This window comes from Erpetoichthys calabaricus, chromosome 12 (genome assembly GCF_900747795.2).
Source record: "Erpetoichthys calabaricus chromosome 12, fErpCal1.3, whole genome shotgun sequence".
NCBI lineage: Eukaryota > Metazoa > Chordata > Cladistia > Polypteriformes > Polypteridae > Erpetoichthys > Erpetoichthys calabaricus.
In genome coordinates, this window is record NC_041405.2 from 129,804,331 (window position 1) to 129,822,205 (window position 17,875).

A 17,875-nucleotide genomic window follows, 5' to 3' on the forward strand; every position below is an offset into this window, starting at 1 on the left:
GCCCACTAATACCAATTTGTTCTTTTTTAATTAATGATATATCATAGATGCATATTTTATTATACCTACTTAACTTTTATCAACATTTATCTAACTCTATATTTATTTTTCTAGTATCAGAATGTAGTTTAAGTTAATTTGTTTTGGTTTCAATAGATGCATTTTTCATATTTTCGATTCTTGTTTTCTTTTTTTCACATCTTTGCACCCCCTTTTTTGTTACTTCGGGTGTGCCCCACAGTTTGAGAACCGCTGCACTAGATCATTATATTGTCCGAGCATAATGTCACTTGATTTATATTGAACAGTGTTTATGATATAACCTAACATTTGCCTTTTTAATGGCTTCTGCACATTGCTTAGATGGTGAAAATGCGTCAACTTAAAACCTGAAATCCTTTTCAGAGGCTGCTTCAAGCAGGGCATTGTCTCCATCTTGTACCTATAATTGACATTCTGCTTGCTAACATGTAGCACTTTCCACCTTTCTATAACAAGCTATATTTTCCAATTGTTTGTCCACTTCTGAAGCTTGTACAAATCTTCATGAATTGTTTTTACTGCCTCCTCAGTGTCAGACATTCCTCCAATTTTAGTATCATCTGCAAATTTCACAAGTTTACGAACTATACCAAAATCTGTGTCATTAGTATAAACCATAAAAAGTAACAGACTAAGGACAACGTCCTGAATGACTCTGCTGATGACCCCAGGACCAATTATCTGGGTGGGCTTAGGTTGCCCCTCGCCATAGTCTTCAAGTCTGTCAGTTTCTGAGACTAGCAGTAGATGAGCAAAAGATGCCATCGAGATCCTGATCATGGTGATGAGTGAATTAGTTTGCACAATGTTTAATACATTAGTATGAACATGCGGAACCACTTTGCCCACATTCTCAGCAAGGCTTTCAGCACTTAGGACCATTTTGTTTCTGTAGTACAGTCTTCATCTATGCAGTGACATATTATTGTTATATAATACTGGGTTGTTGTTGCAGTTTAAAAATCAGGTGTGAGTGTTAGCTTATTGATTATAACTCTCTGAGTTTTTAGCTGTTGCATCGTCTTGGTAAAATGTCTGAAGACAATTGATTAGCTGGCTAAAGCATTTGCTGTCAACCACATCGATTGGTAACATGTCCTGTTCACTCATTGTTCACACCCTTTGTGTCATTTGTTTTGACTGTTGGTCAGTAGAGCTTTTTCCTTCTATGTCATGGAAAATATGCAGTAAATAGAGAAGAGCCTTGAACCATTATTATATACTAGCTGTGTAAGCCTGTGCTGTAAAAAGCCCGGGCTCCTAGAAACTATTGAAATTGTCAGAAAAAAAATTGAATTGCTGAGTCACTAGTGAGTGATTTCATTTTCCGGACGTGCTTGCCCCCCTTGTCTGTCAGCAAGTTTGTCTCTCATTGGAGGTTTTGTTTTGCCAATGTGCTCGCCTCGCTTGTGTATTAGTGGCTAAATGAGTTTGTCTTTCCTCGGCAGTTTAGCTTTAGTGAGGGAGTCGCTGTCTTTCAGCTTCATGCCATAACCTCGCACTTCTTTCTTCTTCCAACTCGTTAACTTGGGGCCACCTTACTGGCGCTTTGAGCTTCATGCTGTAACCTCGCATTTCCGGGCCAGACAGACAGACACACACTTCCACGCGAAGATGTTTAAATATAAGATAAACTCCAAACAAGGTCATCCTTTATTTACTCCTATAGGTGGAATCCCCACATCTGTCTGTTCAATGCATCATGGCAGACTGAAGAAATGTAACAGAGCGCTTTTCATTTTGTCCTTTCATGTAGGTGCATTTACTTGACACATTTAAATATATTTTAATTTTCACCAGTCAGCATACAGATAAATGGTATGGTCCAGAAACACACCTTTGTTATTAAGTATTATGTAAAGTCAAAAAACAGTTAATCATTAAGACTCATGGGTGATACCTGGTTCAATTGTTATAAGAGAAAAAAATCTAAAGTTAAATGTTATATATGATCTTATTTTCTAATTTGAATATGCTGCTAAAAATGTAAAGGCAGGCATTTTGAAAAACCTTTTCTCTTTCGTGCTTACATTAATAATAATATTAATATGATAGGCTGCTGTACTTGAATGGCTTGTTCAGTACTCTAAGTGGCAATGCATTGTTTGATGTGTTTCTTTTCTATTTCAGCCAGTGTTACACAGTTTGCAACTAACGTCATCATCCTTTCATTCAGATTTCTGCCAATCTAAGAAGTGTTTAGCATATTTTATTCTTACAAAGCATCGGTTCTGTTCTTGGATGTTAAACTGTCTGACATATACCTTAAAAACTGCCCTCATCTGCCTATTTTAATGATGCCCATGCATCAAAGGATCACACATCAAGTTAGTAGTGGGGTTGAAACTGTGGCCTTGAGGTTTCCTATCCAACCTCTTAGCCTCAGGGCTACACCTGCACTTGGTGTTGGAGGGACTGATGCCAGGTCAGCTTTTTGAGCAGTAACTAATGGCAAGCTAGCATTGGCGGCCTCTTTGTATGTGTGTGTGTGTGTGGCATGCTGGTGCTGGCTAAATAAAGTGATTCCTTCATACAGTCAGCTTATTTATGCTTTACACTTTGGATGGGGGCAGCATTTGTAAAAAAAAAAATCTACCAGTTTATAGTTTTTAAAAATACATTTATTTATATGCACATAAAATGATGTGTGCCACACAAAATATACTTACAGGATACAAAAAATGATCATGCACTTCATTCACATCACTTCTGACTCCTTTATTTTCTTAGGAAAACTGAACAATTTTACCCGCTACCACATCATCTTTCATTGTCTGAACAGGAATAAGGATTATTTGACTGCAGTGGCACTTGAGACATATCTTAAAGAAAACAGTAAGTTGCGTCACCTATAATTTCTTTTTATATTGTGTATTTCAAAAACAGTTCTGGCTCATAGTATCTGTAGAGACGCTCAAAAGATCAGCCAATAGAAAATTCCAAGAAAACTTAAAATTATCAAGTAATAAATATGCAGTATGTGTTGTTGACAACGGAAGATGGAAGCATTTATATCCACACAGAAGTATGAGCTCATGATTTATCCATGTGGTAATTATTGGAAGTGGTCACTCAAAATGAGTATGACACCCATCATCCATTCTTAGATGACTGAGGACCCCAATTTTCCATCTTCAAATCTTGGAACAGAGGGGACAGGACGCTTCATTGAGAGATGGCCTCTGCAAAACTAGGTTGCCCTTGTTTTTCCGTTTGTTGTCTTTTGTCTAATTTGACAGAAAGATGTTTGGCCTCAAATTGGGTTGCTGCCTGGCCGACCATGTGGTGTCAAAGTGGACATTCTTTGGCCGGGCCTTCCCAACTAGTGTTGCTGATATTGCCATTTTGAAGGTAGGTCTTCATTGTATCTTTGACATATTTCAGCTGGCTACCATGAGTTCTCTGGCCTCAGCTCAGTTGTGAGTAGAGGACCTATTTGGGGAGATGGGTGTCAGGTATTGTGATTCCTGTCCAGTGGAGTTGGTTCTAAAGAATTATACATTCAATGCTGCTCGTCTTTGCCTCAGTGAGGAAGCTGGCATCAGTGTGGCTGATATGAAGAATCTTTTAGGGGCAGTGCTGGTGGAATATGTCCAGAGTTTTTAGGTGATAGCAGTGACACACAGAAAAACAGTGACAGACAGTCTTGTAGACCATGATCTTGATGTTGTTCTTGAGGTCACGGTTCTCAAAGACTCGATGACCCTTATATTTAATTGTCCATTCTGGACTGACCATTTTTCTACTCTTTTGGTTACACTATATGGTATACTAATATTTCAGACTATGTTGCCTCATCAATTTATCATATATTGCCACATTACATTGCAGTCTCAAAAGTCTCCTAAGATGAGCCAGGCCATTTACTAGATATGCAATCACACCCTGGATAATGTGTGACATAAAGACATCAACACATTAGGGTTTTATATGTCCCCTGCCTCTTATGAGACCAGGTTAGGCTGCCCACAACCTAATGAGGTGGGAATGATTTCTGTCTCATAAATTACATAAATACTAACAATGACTAACTTCCTTCAGGAAAACATGAGGATCCAAATTTGAGAAAATTGCTTTCTTGGGTTATATATCAGGATTCTAATGTCCTGATCCTGCATGGACCTCCATCTCCTCAGTTTAAGTACTCTTCCTTTCCCTTAATTTGATACTAAGTCAGTGACTAAAGCCTAAGACTCTTAAAGATTAGGACTAAAGTTGTAAGACAAGAGTGCATCTATCTGTAAATCGAGCCACTTAACTTAACCCTTGTTCAGCCTTTCTTTGATTTCCAAATGATGAAGGCCAGCCGCAGAAAATGTATAACAAACTGATACTCAGTTGTTAACTGAGACTTCATCCATAAGAATCTGTGTTTTAAATGACTGTAAAGTTTTGTGGAGCAGGCAGCCTCAGTTTCGTCTCATTCTCTTCATTTTTCTACAGAGCCTCTTCACAGTCCAAGAGAAATCAGAATGTCAGAAGTCAGAAAGACGTCGGCCATGGTCAAGTGGAGCCCATTACCTTTACAAGACTGCCGAGGCTTTTTGGAAGCATATGTCATTTACCTCGTTGACTCACAGAATGTCACCACAGGTAACAGTTATATTATATTAAAGCTTAGAAACAAATGAAGCTTGGACCCTGTACATGCTTCCCCATGCGATGTTTGAGAGTGGTTTTATAGCAGTGAGGTGGAATCCCATACCCAGTCACTGACTGCACTGAGTCTGCACATTCTTCCCATGTCTGAGTGACTTTTTCTCTTGGTACCCAGGTGATCCTCAACACGTAGATGTGTTAGTTTAATTGGAAATGCAAAATTGGTCCAATTTTGGTGCACATGTGGTGTGCTTTGTGATATGCCGGTATCCTGTCCAGCGTTGTTTCCTTTGTGCACAATGTTGCCAAGGTAGGCCCAAGCCCCCTGGTGACCTTGACTTTAATTAAAAAATGGAAATGTTACATCAAATGTTGCTTGAACTGTCCTATAACTCCTTAAGTGTTAGGCAGTTCCCAAGCTACTGGATTTTATATTTAATATTTCTCACCAGAAACAGAATACTTTGTCTTAAAAACTACAGAAAACATGTCTTAGGCACGTCTCAGAGTTTGGGGGTCTTGCAGCAATCCCAAACCCCTGCCATGATAGATCATAATGTTTCCTGTTCCCATTTTTGAGGTTTAGGAGTGGACAGCAAAATTTTGGTTATTGCTTCCCTTCTGTTGGTTCTTCTACTGCTTTGAGTGTGGTGGACGCCAGTCTTCATACCAGCTTTACCTTTTCTTCAGGACGACTGCCTCAATTCTTTATTTTTTTTGGTCTTATCTTGATTATTGCCTTCTGTAGCAGAATATTGTCAACATGTCTTTGATCCCAGTTAATTCTGTGCCATTCCTTACTCACTGTAAATCACTGCTTGTAAAGTTAAACTAATCAGTTGCCCCCCCCCCCTTCTCTTTTTCAATGTTTCTCATGCATTCTCTCAATGTGCTGAAAAATTTGTATCATATTATGATAGCAGAGGTCATCTGGTACCTTTGATAAGCCACTGAAGCATTGCTGAGTTTCCTTTGCTTGTTTTCCTCCCGGGTTTACGTCCAATCATCAGTTGTCATTTGTCCTCCCAAGCACAAGGTGGTCTCTACGGGTGGACACTTAGTTATACTGTGAACATCTAAGGTTAGATAACAAATGGATTTTTAAACTTTAAAATATAAATAAACACAAAATTTTCCTTAACAAGTAACTATAAACTTAGAAAAACTCTGAACATAAACCAGATCATGACATTAAGGGACACATTTGTTACTTAACTTGACTGTATGGCCACTGTGTTGGCTGAATGGATGATACTCATAGGCTAACTGGGGAACTAAAGTTAACACTCACAGCGATGTAAGCAATTGCTTAGACTCCTAGAGATAGCAGAGATGAATGTTTAATGGTCACAGCGCCTTCAAAGAAAAGATTGGATGGTTAAAGCACTGCCAAAGTGTAACCTTCAGTGGTTTGAAATGTGATTTTGACAAGAAATGTCAAAATGGCTAAACTCTGGTCTTTGAGTATGTTAAAGATTAAATATGGGTACAGTGCACCTGAAGGTAGCATGGAAATAAAAAGTAAGATAAATAAGTAACAAAGGAAGATCCACAATATAATTGTAAAATTGCAGCCCTAATATATTCTGCATGGATCAAAACCTTAAAATCATAATATAACTGCGCTCATATTAAGGTGATTTATGATGGTTCCAAAGACCCCAGACTACAATCTTTAAAGCATTCAATGCCTCCCAAGTCAAGGCTTTCTAGATAACAAAGTCTATAATTTTCACCTTCAGTTTCATTTGATAAAATTCCACTTTTTTGACACATTTCACATCAAATAGATTTTTTGCTTTGGCCTGTAAAACAATCCTAGAATCAGAATTAAAACCCACTTGTATATGTGAATCTGAATCCTGATACAATTCCCATTCTCAGAATCTGACCTAGAACACAACAACCAGAGCATATTTTTAAAGATGAAATTAATGTTGTTTTTGTTTTGTTTTTTTTATAAGACTGCCTGCACGACATCTAACACCATCAGCTTGTGCCTAAAGCAAACAGTGATGGATGAAAAGTGATTGATAACGCCGATCAACAATTCATTAATGGACTGATATCAGTTTATGTTAGTCAGTTTCAAACTCCTTTGTTTTCCTGTCTATTTAAACTAATTTGTACCATTATGTGCATTCCTTATGCAATTAGAAATTTGTGAAGTTTGTATTTGATATTTTCCCCAAGAACATGTCATAGACCTCTGCACTTACTCGGTGAAGAGCGCTATACAAAAATAAAATGAACTGAAGTGCTGATATTAAACTTTAATGTTATGCATGCATTAAAACTAAATCTGAAGCTGAAACTATTTTTGCTCCGTTGGCCAGTTTTGCTTTGTGTGAAATGAAGCAACACTACAGTGAACTGCAGTCATAGTGCTTGCACTTAGTGTAATATGAGCAAATAATTACAATAATAATAATATTATTATTTACATAGCTCCTTTCCCATGTTCAAAGTTGACAGTGTTCAGCATGACTTATGGACACTTCGATTCATTCAGGGATGGTTGATTGATGAGCTAGAAGGGAAATTCATGTAATGCACAGTGTAGTATTTATATATAATACAAAAAACTAAAACCATTGCATACTCAAATAGCCTAATGGATAAAAAACCCCTCAATAATTTCCTAAATACATTGAATATAAGTTAACATGCTAATATTCAAATTAATTCAGTCTCTTCTTGCATACCACTTTTCACCAAGTACAGGCTGACAGTATTTACAAAGATTTACAAATATAAAACCTTACAACAAATAAAAACATTACCACACACATCAAGAAAACCAAATATCAAAATCCAAATCATTATTATGGGTTAACTATTAACAAAGCGTTCCATCCATCCATTGTCTAACCAGCTTATAGGGTCTCAAGCTCAACTTTGGCAACACTGGACACAAGCCTAGAATGATCCTGGGTTAGGCATCAGCTAAACAAAGCTATATTAATCTAAATTTCTGATAATGTAATCTTAAGGATGGTGAGATCACAATGATATCAAGGAGAGTGCAAACTCAAGCCAACAACTCTGTGGGATTCATGGCTGTGTATAATAGGAAAAATAGAATTTTTGCTAATCTAGACCAACTGGCTGCCATCCTCCTTCTGGACATTCAAATATTTCATTCACACATACTAATAAAGCCTGCTGCTGTGTGAAATGCACTGGAGTAAGATAACCTGGTGTTGTGTCAATAACAATGTATCTTAAATAAATTACTTTTTTGTTCTTGCTTCTAATGGAAAAACACTTGTAATCAGGCCAGCAACCTGCATCTGTATCCTGGTAGCTCTTGATGTCAGTGGAAAAGGGGCAATAGAGATATAAGTGTGAAAAGCCAGAGACTGAACCTAAAAAAATCTAAATTGTTTTTGGTAATCCTGCAAGTTAAATGTGAGACAAAATTCCCAAAATACTATCTTTAAGGGAAAAAATATCAAACCTTTAAAAGTCATAGTACTCCACTAGTCCAGTCACTTTTTTGAGGATCCTTTTCTTCCATCAAAGGGAGTGTGTAGCATTATCACAGATTTGTTTTTAAACAGTAATTGAAAAATGGAAATTTTAATTTTCTTCTTTCAAATGCTTTGCTGCTCTTCTTCTTCTTCTATGTCATTTTCTGTAACTCCACAAATTCAACTCAACATTCTCATTTCTGCTACATTCAACTTCTCCTGTGCTCTCTTTGCTGCCCATGTCTCAGCTCCATGCATCATTGGTGGTCTTACGACTGTCTTTAAAACTTTTCCTTTAACTATCCTCTGAATTCTTTGATCACACAAGACTCCTTCAAAAATCATTAAGAAGACAGCATCTTTACTGGTCTAAGACTGAGGCTGCACTTCAAGTCCAGTAGGATTCTTAACTATCTATGTGTGACTGGACTTTTCTCTATTCCCTATTGACATTTTCTTCCTTTTAATATTTACAGAAACAGTATTTTCATATATTTCTATTTTCTTTCCTTTATATAGTTACTAATGTGAACAGCAGTTTGTCTGAATGGAAACTGGAAAACCTGAAGCCGAACACCATTTACTTGCTGGACGTTGCAGCTCGGACCTCTGAAGGAGAAGGACCCAAGCACTCCACAGAGTTCAAAACATTGCAGTTTGGTATTTATCCCTTCTCTCTTTGGAGTAACAGCTTAAGCGATTATTTCCCACAGAGTATTTAAGCTCAGTTTAGTTTCCATTATGTTACAGAGGAAAGGAAATGTCATTTGTAATATGTAATATGCAAGAATTAATATACTGTATAAATATCAAGTATTATAATAACACTACAAACATAATGGCTTATCTCAGAAGACCACCCAGACCAAAGTGTGGACACTTTGACATGTATTGATATGCATTTTATATACCATACTGTAAACGAGTATTTTCAGTCTTAATGCTGAGGCTGAATTAACTCAAAATGTTTTTCTTGTTAGATTACAAAACTAATATCAATATGTCCGCCCATACATCAGCAGGAAGGGGTAGGACTAATAATTTTAGTATATTGCAGAATTAAATTACAATACTTTTCCACATACAGTATATTTTCATCCCATCAAGCATGGCACAGTTTATTAAGGTGCGGAGTAAGGAAAGAGGGCATAGAGAGCCAATTCCAAACAACACGCACTTCGCTGTTGCTATAGCCCCCTGGCCCGAGTCTATGGCTGCCGTTGATTGGCTTATGGAGATGAGGAAACTGAGCACAGATGGTGTCACCCATGGTGTTACCTCTGCACCTAACTGTGTGTTGAGAGGTCAGCGGGAGGTCCAATGATACTGTGTAGAGCTGCAAAAAGGAGCTATGGAACTTTGGGGCAACACTGGAGGGAAGTGAGGGAGATTTTTGGCTGCGGAATTACCTTCAGGGAGCAATATTTTTTACTTTTCAACCCAAAAAGTTTGAAAAACTCACAAAATTTCACCTTTATGAATTGCGAATCACATGCAAAGCAAATTATAGGTGCAATTTCTTGTAACCCTGCTGTTCCACTCATCATTCCTTTTTACCAAAAAAGTACCATATTGTGTTAAACTAAACACTAACGGGAGGCCTAGTTATGTATATCTCCATGTATGTCCATCCATCCATCCATTATCCAACCCGCTGTATCCTAACTACAGGGTCACGGGGGTCTTCTGGAGCCAATCCCAGCCAACACAGGGCGCAAGGCAGGAAACAAACCCCGGGCCGGGCGCCAGGCCACCGCAGTCCATGTACTGTATGTCTGTCTAACTAATTATATGATGTTTTTTAAAGAAGTAACATGGTGGTACAATGTTGTGCTGTCTCAGAGCTTCCTCAAACTAGGCTCAAACTGCACCCCAGGTCGTTGTATATGTGAGTATGTTCTCACCATGTTCACAATGGGGTTTCTCTGGGTGGTCATGTAATGGAATAAGCCAGCTCAGAAAAAAAGACATATGAGTTAACGTTTCAGGAGGAATGAATAAAAGTTACTGCATTTTGTGCAAAACCATGTGAGGGTTTTCTAAAGGCTCAACAAATGTTATCCACTGTTGATTGCTCTTTTAAAAAATTCAGACTTAGCATAAAAAGGGGAGCCATTGGTCAGCTCCTGTTTTATAAAGCCTTTGCCTCAGGAAAATTGCAATAACCAAGCTTTTCTTTTTCAGATCCAGGAGAGCTGGCTGGGATTATAGCAGCAATCAGTTTATCGACACTCCTGGTTGCAGGCCTTTGTTGTGCAGCCATTAAGAAGTAGGTTCATGTTTAAATCCTGTGGGTTTTTTTTTTTTAACTCAAATGCTGCTGGAAGCAGAGCAATGGCAGTGGTTATCATAACTGCCTCATAGCTCAGTCTTGGGTTCAAATCCTGAATCACTCACTGTCTGGGCAGGGTTTGAATGCTCTCCCATGTTCGTATAAGTTTTCTATTTTGGTATTCTAGTTTTCCTGCCACAAACCAAAGCTGTGTGTGTTTTGTGGGTTAGGTTAGTCGAAGAATGTAAATTGACTACAAATGAGTGACTCTGAGTGTGTCCTGCAATGGACTGCAGCTCCATGCAGGGCTGGTTCCTTTCTTGTACCCAGTATGGCTAAGAGAGGCTCCAGCCGGTGTGGTCCTGCAATCGATTGCAATACGTAGGCTTGATGATGGATGGATGGAGAAATGAATGAGCATGTGGGAGTAAAAACTATGAGGCTGCCTTCTATGTTGTTGTCCTCTTTGGTAAATTGAAACCAGAACAACTGATATGGGGTGGGAGGGTTGCTAAATTTGTACCAGTCTAAGCAAGGATTGATAAATGAATCAATGAAAATCACGAAGCCTTTATTATCACTTCATACAGTAGCTTATATTGTATCACAAAATAGAGTATTGTGGGAATAGATAGCAATGCAAGAAGGCCATTATCCTCTTCTTGTCTGCCCAGAGTGGCACTGTGTCCTTCCTGACTTGGCCTCTGCTTTTATATAAAGCCTTAAATAGTCAGTATCCTAGCCATTAAAAACATTTGCTCACTTGACTGTTTCCAACTGACCGCTCAGTCACATTCAACATCATACAGTATTTACACACAACGCCATTTAAAGAAAGTAGGCAAGGTCAGATGGGTGATTGTAGCCTTTTCAGTTTTCACTAACATGAGATTCAGCTGTGAAAGTGAATGAACTTGTCATGTCCCCATTATATCAGGAGATTAAAAGTGTACATTACAGTTATACCATTTAATTACCAGGAGTGGGCTCAGCAAAGACTAGAGTGTGTTATTTACTTTGTAAAGAAACTTAGAAACGTGCATATTTTTGACATGCAATAGTCATTACATTTCACTTACTTTCTGGTTCCATAAGATCCGCTAGTAGATATGGTGATTGTGGGCCACCTAGGAGGAGTTTATGCCAAATTCTACTGTACTTCACTATAAACAGACATTACCCAACTGCAGTGTACAAAATTGATGTCCCTGGCCTGGTCTTGTCTGGTCCAGTCCAATATTATATACTGTACCAGTAGTTATTATAATTTGTGGCAACCTGCCATATTATGCCATATTCCAGCCAGAAGCAACTTGCTGTGCAAATTTAGAGGTCATCAGCACAAAGAAAAATAACCTCAAGGTGGCACAATTTAAGGAATTAGGCAATATGGACATGCACCTCCTCAGTTATCAGATTAAATATGGCTAGGCATGCAGATGCTTGAAGAGATCAGTAGTTAAATTGTCTGCTTTTTCCAAATGGCAACCACGTAAACATTGAATCTATCCTACAGGCTTATAGCATTCTGCCATTCAGAGGTCCCCAGTCCTGAAAATACCACAGCCATTACTTTCTCTGTGAGCAGAAAGTCACAGGTGAGTGCTTCACATCTTCTCTCTTTCATGTACAAACACTGAGTATCCTGTAATGCCTTTTCTCCCGTTTTTAATGTCAGAAGTGCTTTGTTAAAAGGTACCTTCCCCTGCCGGAGAAAACCAAATCCACAGGAATTTAACTGATGAAAATGCAAGAAACCTTCGTGCATGGATTAATATAGCACATGAGAGCTCATTCTTAATATTCAAACTGAAAACACTGTACCAAAATTAATTAAGATCATATTACGCTGCAGCCAATTTCAGCTGTCTTATAAAACTGAGAACCTAGTAATGTTGTATCAAGCATTATGCACACTGAAATATACATGTATGTACTTAAAAAGGGTGTGGCCTTCCTGGTATCCCTCATCACCTGGATTAATGTCACAGTACAGAACAAGGTCTTGCTTCATTTATTAAGAAAAACAGCAGAGGCACACACAAAGTGAGAACTCAGAATACAAATGTGAGAGGTGGGGTTGCCCTCTTTCACTTGCTTTTTTTGCCGTTGCTTTTGAACCACTAGCCATCTACTTGTGTAAACGACCAGAGAGTTAGGTTATTTTAAGGAATGGACTACAATAAAATGTATCTCATTATGAAGAAAACATGGTACTTCATATTAATCACACATACTCATCTATTTTATATATACTAAATACTTTGTAATAATTGTCTTAAATTTCAGGGTTCAAGGTTAATTTAAATAAGAGCTTATTCTTCAATGTAAACAGATTGGCTTGTTAGTTTAAATTTGACCAGTTCTTACTAGCTGTCTCATATAATTTCACATACCTCAGAATCCCAATGACAACACTGAAAGACCTACTCAAATATAAGTTTGATGAATTTTTAGGCTATGTTAAAGAAGTCCTAATCAGTTAGTCAGGTCTTCTTCACCTTGTATTATGTAGGGAGAATGAATATTGTTAAAAGAATATTCAAATATCAACACATCTTTTTATTTCAAAAACACTGAACACAGCTGTAACTTGATTTATTTGGAACACAAGGGCTTAGATACAAAAAAAAAAACTTGATTCTTGAAGATCTAAGGTAGAGGGGGCATGTCATTGTCTATTAGTTCTACTATTGAACTGTGAATATCTGCACTATGAGGCTATGGAAGGAATCAGAGAGAAAAGAGTGTGGATTCACTTAGCTAGCCATGGAAAAGAGTTTCTCCCTGTAATCTTTGCTCTATGTACAAAGCACTAGTAATAACAGCCAACGCACTTGGAATTGAGTGGCTTAGCACTCTCTTAGAATATGGTACTATAGGAAAAGATGAATTGATCAATAAGTTAATATCAGTTTTGCTTTCGGATGTGCATGTAATTATTTAATCTGGCATGGCTCTCACTTTTATTTTTCCTTAACTTTCTCTGTTAGTAACACAGATGGTATATCATCTCATCTTGCTCAACTGGAAGAAGCTAAAATAAAACAGAACAAGGGTGCATTATTACAGTTAAAATTGGAAAAAATGTAATTCATATTTTGAGATTTACACTTTGAATTGGGAGATCCATTAAAGGACTACTCCACCCAAAAATTATATTTATTATACGTTACTTACCCATGCAGTTGGCAGTGTTGGCAAAAAAGAAAGAAGTTTATGATATAATAGAAGCTAATAGTGACTAATGGTGTATGACAAAAAATCTGAAAAACATCCATTGAGAAACATAAAAAAAATTACCATGTCACTCGCATTTCAAACTTCACATGTCTGTTATGTCACATGCTCAAAACATGCAAAACACGTACTTTTTGTTTAAATATTGTTAAAAAGTTAATTCCGAAATCCTTAGTAAACATAATCAGGAAACCTAAAGCCTCATGGGAGTTACTTTTTGAACTGAAGACAGGACACCTGACCACTGAATGAATAGGATCTTCAATTAAAAAAAAATCAATCGCATCATTTGCAATTGTACAGCATTGGTTGCTATTGGCTTATATTATGTCATAAACTTCTTAAAACTTTATCTTGGCCACAACTAAAAAGTTCATAGGGTAAGTAACATATAAAAAACATCATTTTTGGGTGGTGTATTTCTTTAAAATGACACTACTTGCATAATTACACTATTTGGAACACAAACATCTCTTCCACTTCTGCTTTTGAAACGGCTGCTATTGTGCATACTAATATTGTGCAAATACACTTACATTAACTTAGTTAAAATGGCCTTTATCATTAGTTAGTATCCTAATTTCCATCTTGTCTGTTCTTGCTACCCTTTACAGGTGCTTCCCCCACAGCAGGCTGTATCTGCATCAGAAGAAGCCACATCTGATATTATGGTCATACCGGAGGCAGAAGCAATGTCCCTGCTGTCAGAGGATGCTATCCAGACTCTGACTAAAGACAATGAAAGTGAGGATCTGCTTTCAGACCAAGGAAGCCTGTCTGAATCCGTACTAGTTGTGAGCCAGCAATATGCCGTGCAGTCAGTGAACCAAGAGAATTGGGAGCAAATTGAAGATGCTGAGTTTGACGAAGAGCCAGTTAGTGAAGAACCAAGTGATGGAGCAGCTACAACCATCTACAAAAAGGGCCTGGTGCTTGAATTGTGTCATGTGAAAAATTAATGGAAGGTCTTCTTGGCTTGGATAGACAGGCTGACAACAAATCAGGTGGATGTTTCCACTTGTCAAAAGGCTGTCACTGTACCACAAACACAGGATGATGAGGATCAAATAGTGTGGAAACTAGTAATGCCAAAGGGACATTAAAGCATTAAAGACCCCCTACCTGAACTAATGGCTGTCCAGTAAAAGTTTTAATGGGACAGAAAAGGAAACATCTCACAAAGGTTGACTATATGTGATGATGTGAGTAGAAGAGGGGGGCATAACAACAATACAGGCACTGTACAGCACTGAAGAACAGAGATGTTTGGAAATGTCTTTTTGGATTTTAACTGATTATCTGAAAAGCATAATAAAACAGATGAAGGTATTAATCTATCAAATAAAGTTAAGTTTACAGTGCCATTTAATGTATGCATCAACACACTGTGCTCAAAAGGGCCAACAAGAGTATACTGCAGAATAAAGTGCCCTCCCAACCTCCTAGTCCTACACCCCTGTGAGCACTAAACACACCTTCAGCGTCTTTGTGTTGTTTCACTAGCAGAATATAAATTGTTATTTACTGGTAAAAGCATTCAGGAAGAGTGTGATGTGCTCATGAGGAGGATTACATGTTCACTATTGGCTAAGTTGTTACGTTTCAGTATCAGAATCCTTTGTGTTAGGTAGAGTGATTAGCCTTTGCACACCAGGATGGACGGTTCAGCACACCTTACATGGCCAACAGAGTGAGCCCGCAGTCCCACTGCCCAGTCTGTAGCCCCTCACTGAAATCCTTTCACTGGGTCCTTGCCAAATCTAAAAAACATCAGTCAGAATTCCCATTTGAAAGTCAGAACACCTGAATGCCAAACTCGGTGGTTACCATACTGTACTGTATGTGGAGTAGTTATTAAAATAAGAAGAGAAAGCTTGTTATTGTTATAGGCAATGTATGTGTCTCTTGGAGTGCCTATAAAAAGTTTTCACCCCTTTGGAAATTTTCTCATTTTATTGTTCTACAACAGGGGTCCCCAATCACAGTCCCGGAGGGCCGCAGTGGCTGCAGGTTTTTGTTCTAACCCAGTTTCTTGCCAATAATTTAATTTCATGGCTCGTTAGTGCTTTAACTCAGCTATGTCAGGTCATTCTCATATCCTAGATTTTTTTTCCTTTCTAAGGATATCATCCAAATGATTTGAAGTTTAAAATGGATGAGTAATTCTCAGTCCTTCACTCTTTTCTCTTCACTTTCCTTCCAAGTATTTAATTAAACCCAATAGTGCGTGATAAATACAGAGAGGTGTAAATGGCAACAAGCTAAATGGAGAAATGCTGGTCTCTTTTGTCGTTTGCATGCTAATTAGGAGCCATTAAAAACCAAGAAAACAGCTGTTTAAGACTAAAATAAGCAATAAGCGTTCAAAATCTTAACGAGTGAGACAACTAAAGTGAAGCAGAAGTGTTACTTGAGCAATAAGTGCTTCTTATTAAGTAATTGGGTTGGAACAAAAACCTGCAGCCACTGCGGCCCTCCAGGACTGTTATTGAGGACCCCTGTTCTACAACATTGAATTACCTGTAGATTTAATTTGGCTTTTTTTGACACTGATCAACATAGAAAGACTTGTTAATGTCCAAGTGAAAACAGATCTCTGTAAAGTGGTCTACTTTCATTATAAATATAAAACACAAACTTATTAATCACATCAGCATTCACCCCTTTCAAGTCACTATTTAGTAGGCGCATCTTCGGCAGTCCTGACAGCCTTGAGTCTGTGTGCACAGGTCTGTCTCCGTCAGCTTTGCACATCTGGAATTTGCACTCTTTGTTCATTCTTCTTTGAAAAACTTTTCATGCTCTGGAAGGCTGCATCAAATGTTTTATAGGTTCTGTATCTTTTCTCTTTAACCACGACTCCATTAGTTTCACAGAAATCACCACAGTTATAGTAGACTCCAAAGGACATGTCTTACATTTATTTATGATATAAATGAAAGCAGGGCAGAAAGGTTACATGGTGGTCAGCACAGTTACCTCAGAGCCAAAATCCTGGGTGTGATTGCCAAGGTCAGTGTGTGTCTGTATGGAGTTTGGGCATAATATGTGCATCTGTGTGGATTTTTCTCTGGGTACTCCAGCCTTCTTCCAACATGCAGAAGACATGCATGCTGGATTAACTAATGACTCAAAACTGGCCCTGCATTAAGGTGTCTACATGACAGAGCCCTGCAGAAGACCAGCACTCTTGAATTGGTTCCTACATTTTGACAGATACGATCAAAGTCTCTTAATTGAAGTACACGTGTTTGAGACAGTGGTGCTATGTTATAAAAATGAAAAATCTATATGTTGTAAAGAATCTAAATTACAGCACAATTGTTTACAGTTAAGTGTTTTTTTTTAATTTGGAGCCCAAGCAGATTAAGTGACTGAACAGTCAACATCATTTTTTTCTGTCTGATGCCTTAGCCATTAAAATATTAAAGATTTATACTGGTTGGTTGTCTTGACTAGCAGGTGTGACACATACTGTAAATGAATTTCAAAAAGAGGCCGACATGGTGGCACTGTGGTTTCATTTTCTCAGTTTATGTGATAAGAGAACGCAGCGGCTGGTGATTTGTACAACATGGAATCTTTCATCTTAATCTCACCAGACAGAGACTTACTTGCTCAGGCACAGATGAAGAGCCTCTTCATTTCTTTTGTGTTTAGTTTGATGTATCATCTCAGGAATGCCAAATGAGACCTGTTTCACCCTTTGAGCACACTCCTCCGGAAGAAAGAGGGGAGGTGGGCAGCAATTATGGTCAGCCTCTAAATGTCACCATCAGGTAAACACCATTAAAGAAGGGAGATTTTCCATCTATTTGTTTATTTGTCAAATTAAAATTCCAAGTTAGTGTTTATCCTATCAGCAGTCCTAAACAGGGAAGACATCTTGTGCACACACCCACACCTGTCGAGCCGAGGATGTTGGTTAAGTGCACATTTACACAAATATACAGGTATTTTACAATAAGTCATTATATCAAAAATATAAAAAGAGTAGCTGCAATAATAAGAACAAACAAACACAGCTAGGAGCAATTTGCATGCAAAGAATTGGAATAAACAACCATTATAAATAGAAAGAGATAATTAAAAATTTGCAGATTCAGTACGGTGACAGAGCTCAGTTACATGCTTGTCCACTAAGCAGGTCTTTAGTGTAGATTTAAACAAATCAAGAAATTGAATCTGGCTATTTTAAAATGGCATTGATTAAGAGGGAGTCAGTGAAAATGTGACAGTAACACTCTCT

General features: G+C 37.9%; 1 protein-coding gene across 2 annotated transcripts in view; it reads left to right on the forward strand.

Annotated features, from left to right (window-relative positions):
• Window positions 1-15,588, forward strand: part of il12rb1 (interleukin 12 receptor subunit beta 1) — a 47,661-nt gene extending 32,073 nt beyond the window's left edge. For both annotated transcript variants that reach the window (XM_028816182.2, XM_051934634.1), the window contains 6 exons: window positions 2,773-2,877; window positions 4,486-4,635; window positions 8,634-8,774; window positions 10,299-10,383; window positions 11,903-11,984; window positions 14,241-15,588. In XM_028816182.2, coding sequence (XP_028672015.1) covers window positions 2,773-2,877; window positions 4,486-4,635; window positions 8,634-8,774; window positions 10,299-10,383; window positions 11,903-11,984; window positions 14,241-14,585 — 908 coding nt within the window. In that variant the 3' untranslated portion in view covers window positions 14,586-15,588. The remainder of the gene's footprint in view (window positions 1-2,772; window positions 2,878-4,485; window positions 4,636-8,633; window positions 8,775-10,298; window positions 10,384-11,902; window positions 11,985-14,240) is intronic.
• Window positions 15,589-17,875: the final 2,287 nt, after the last annotated feature.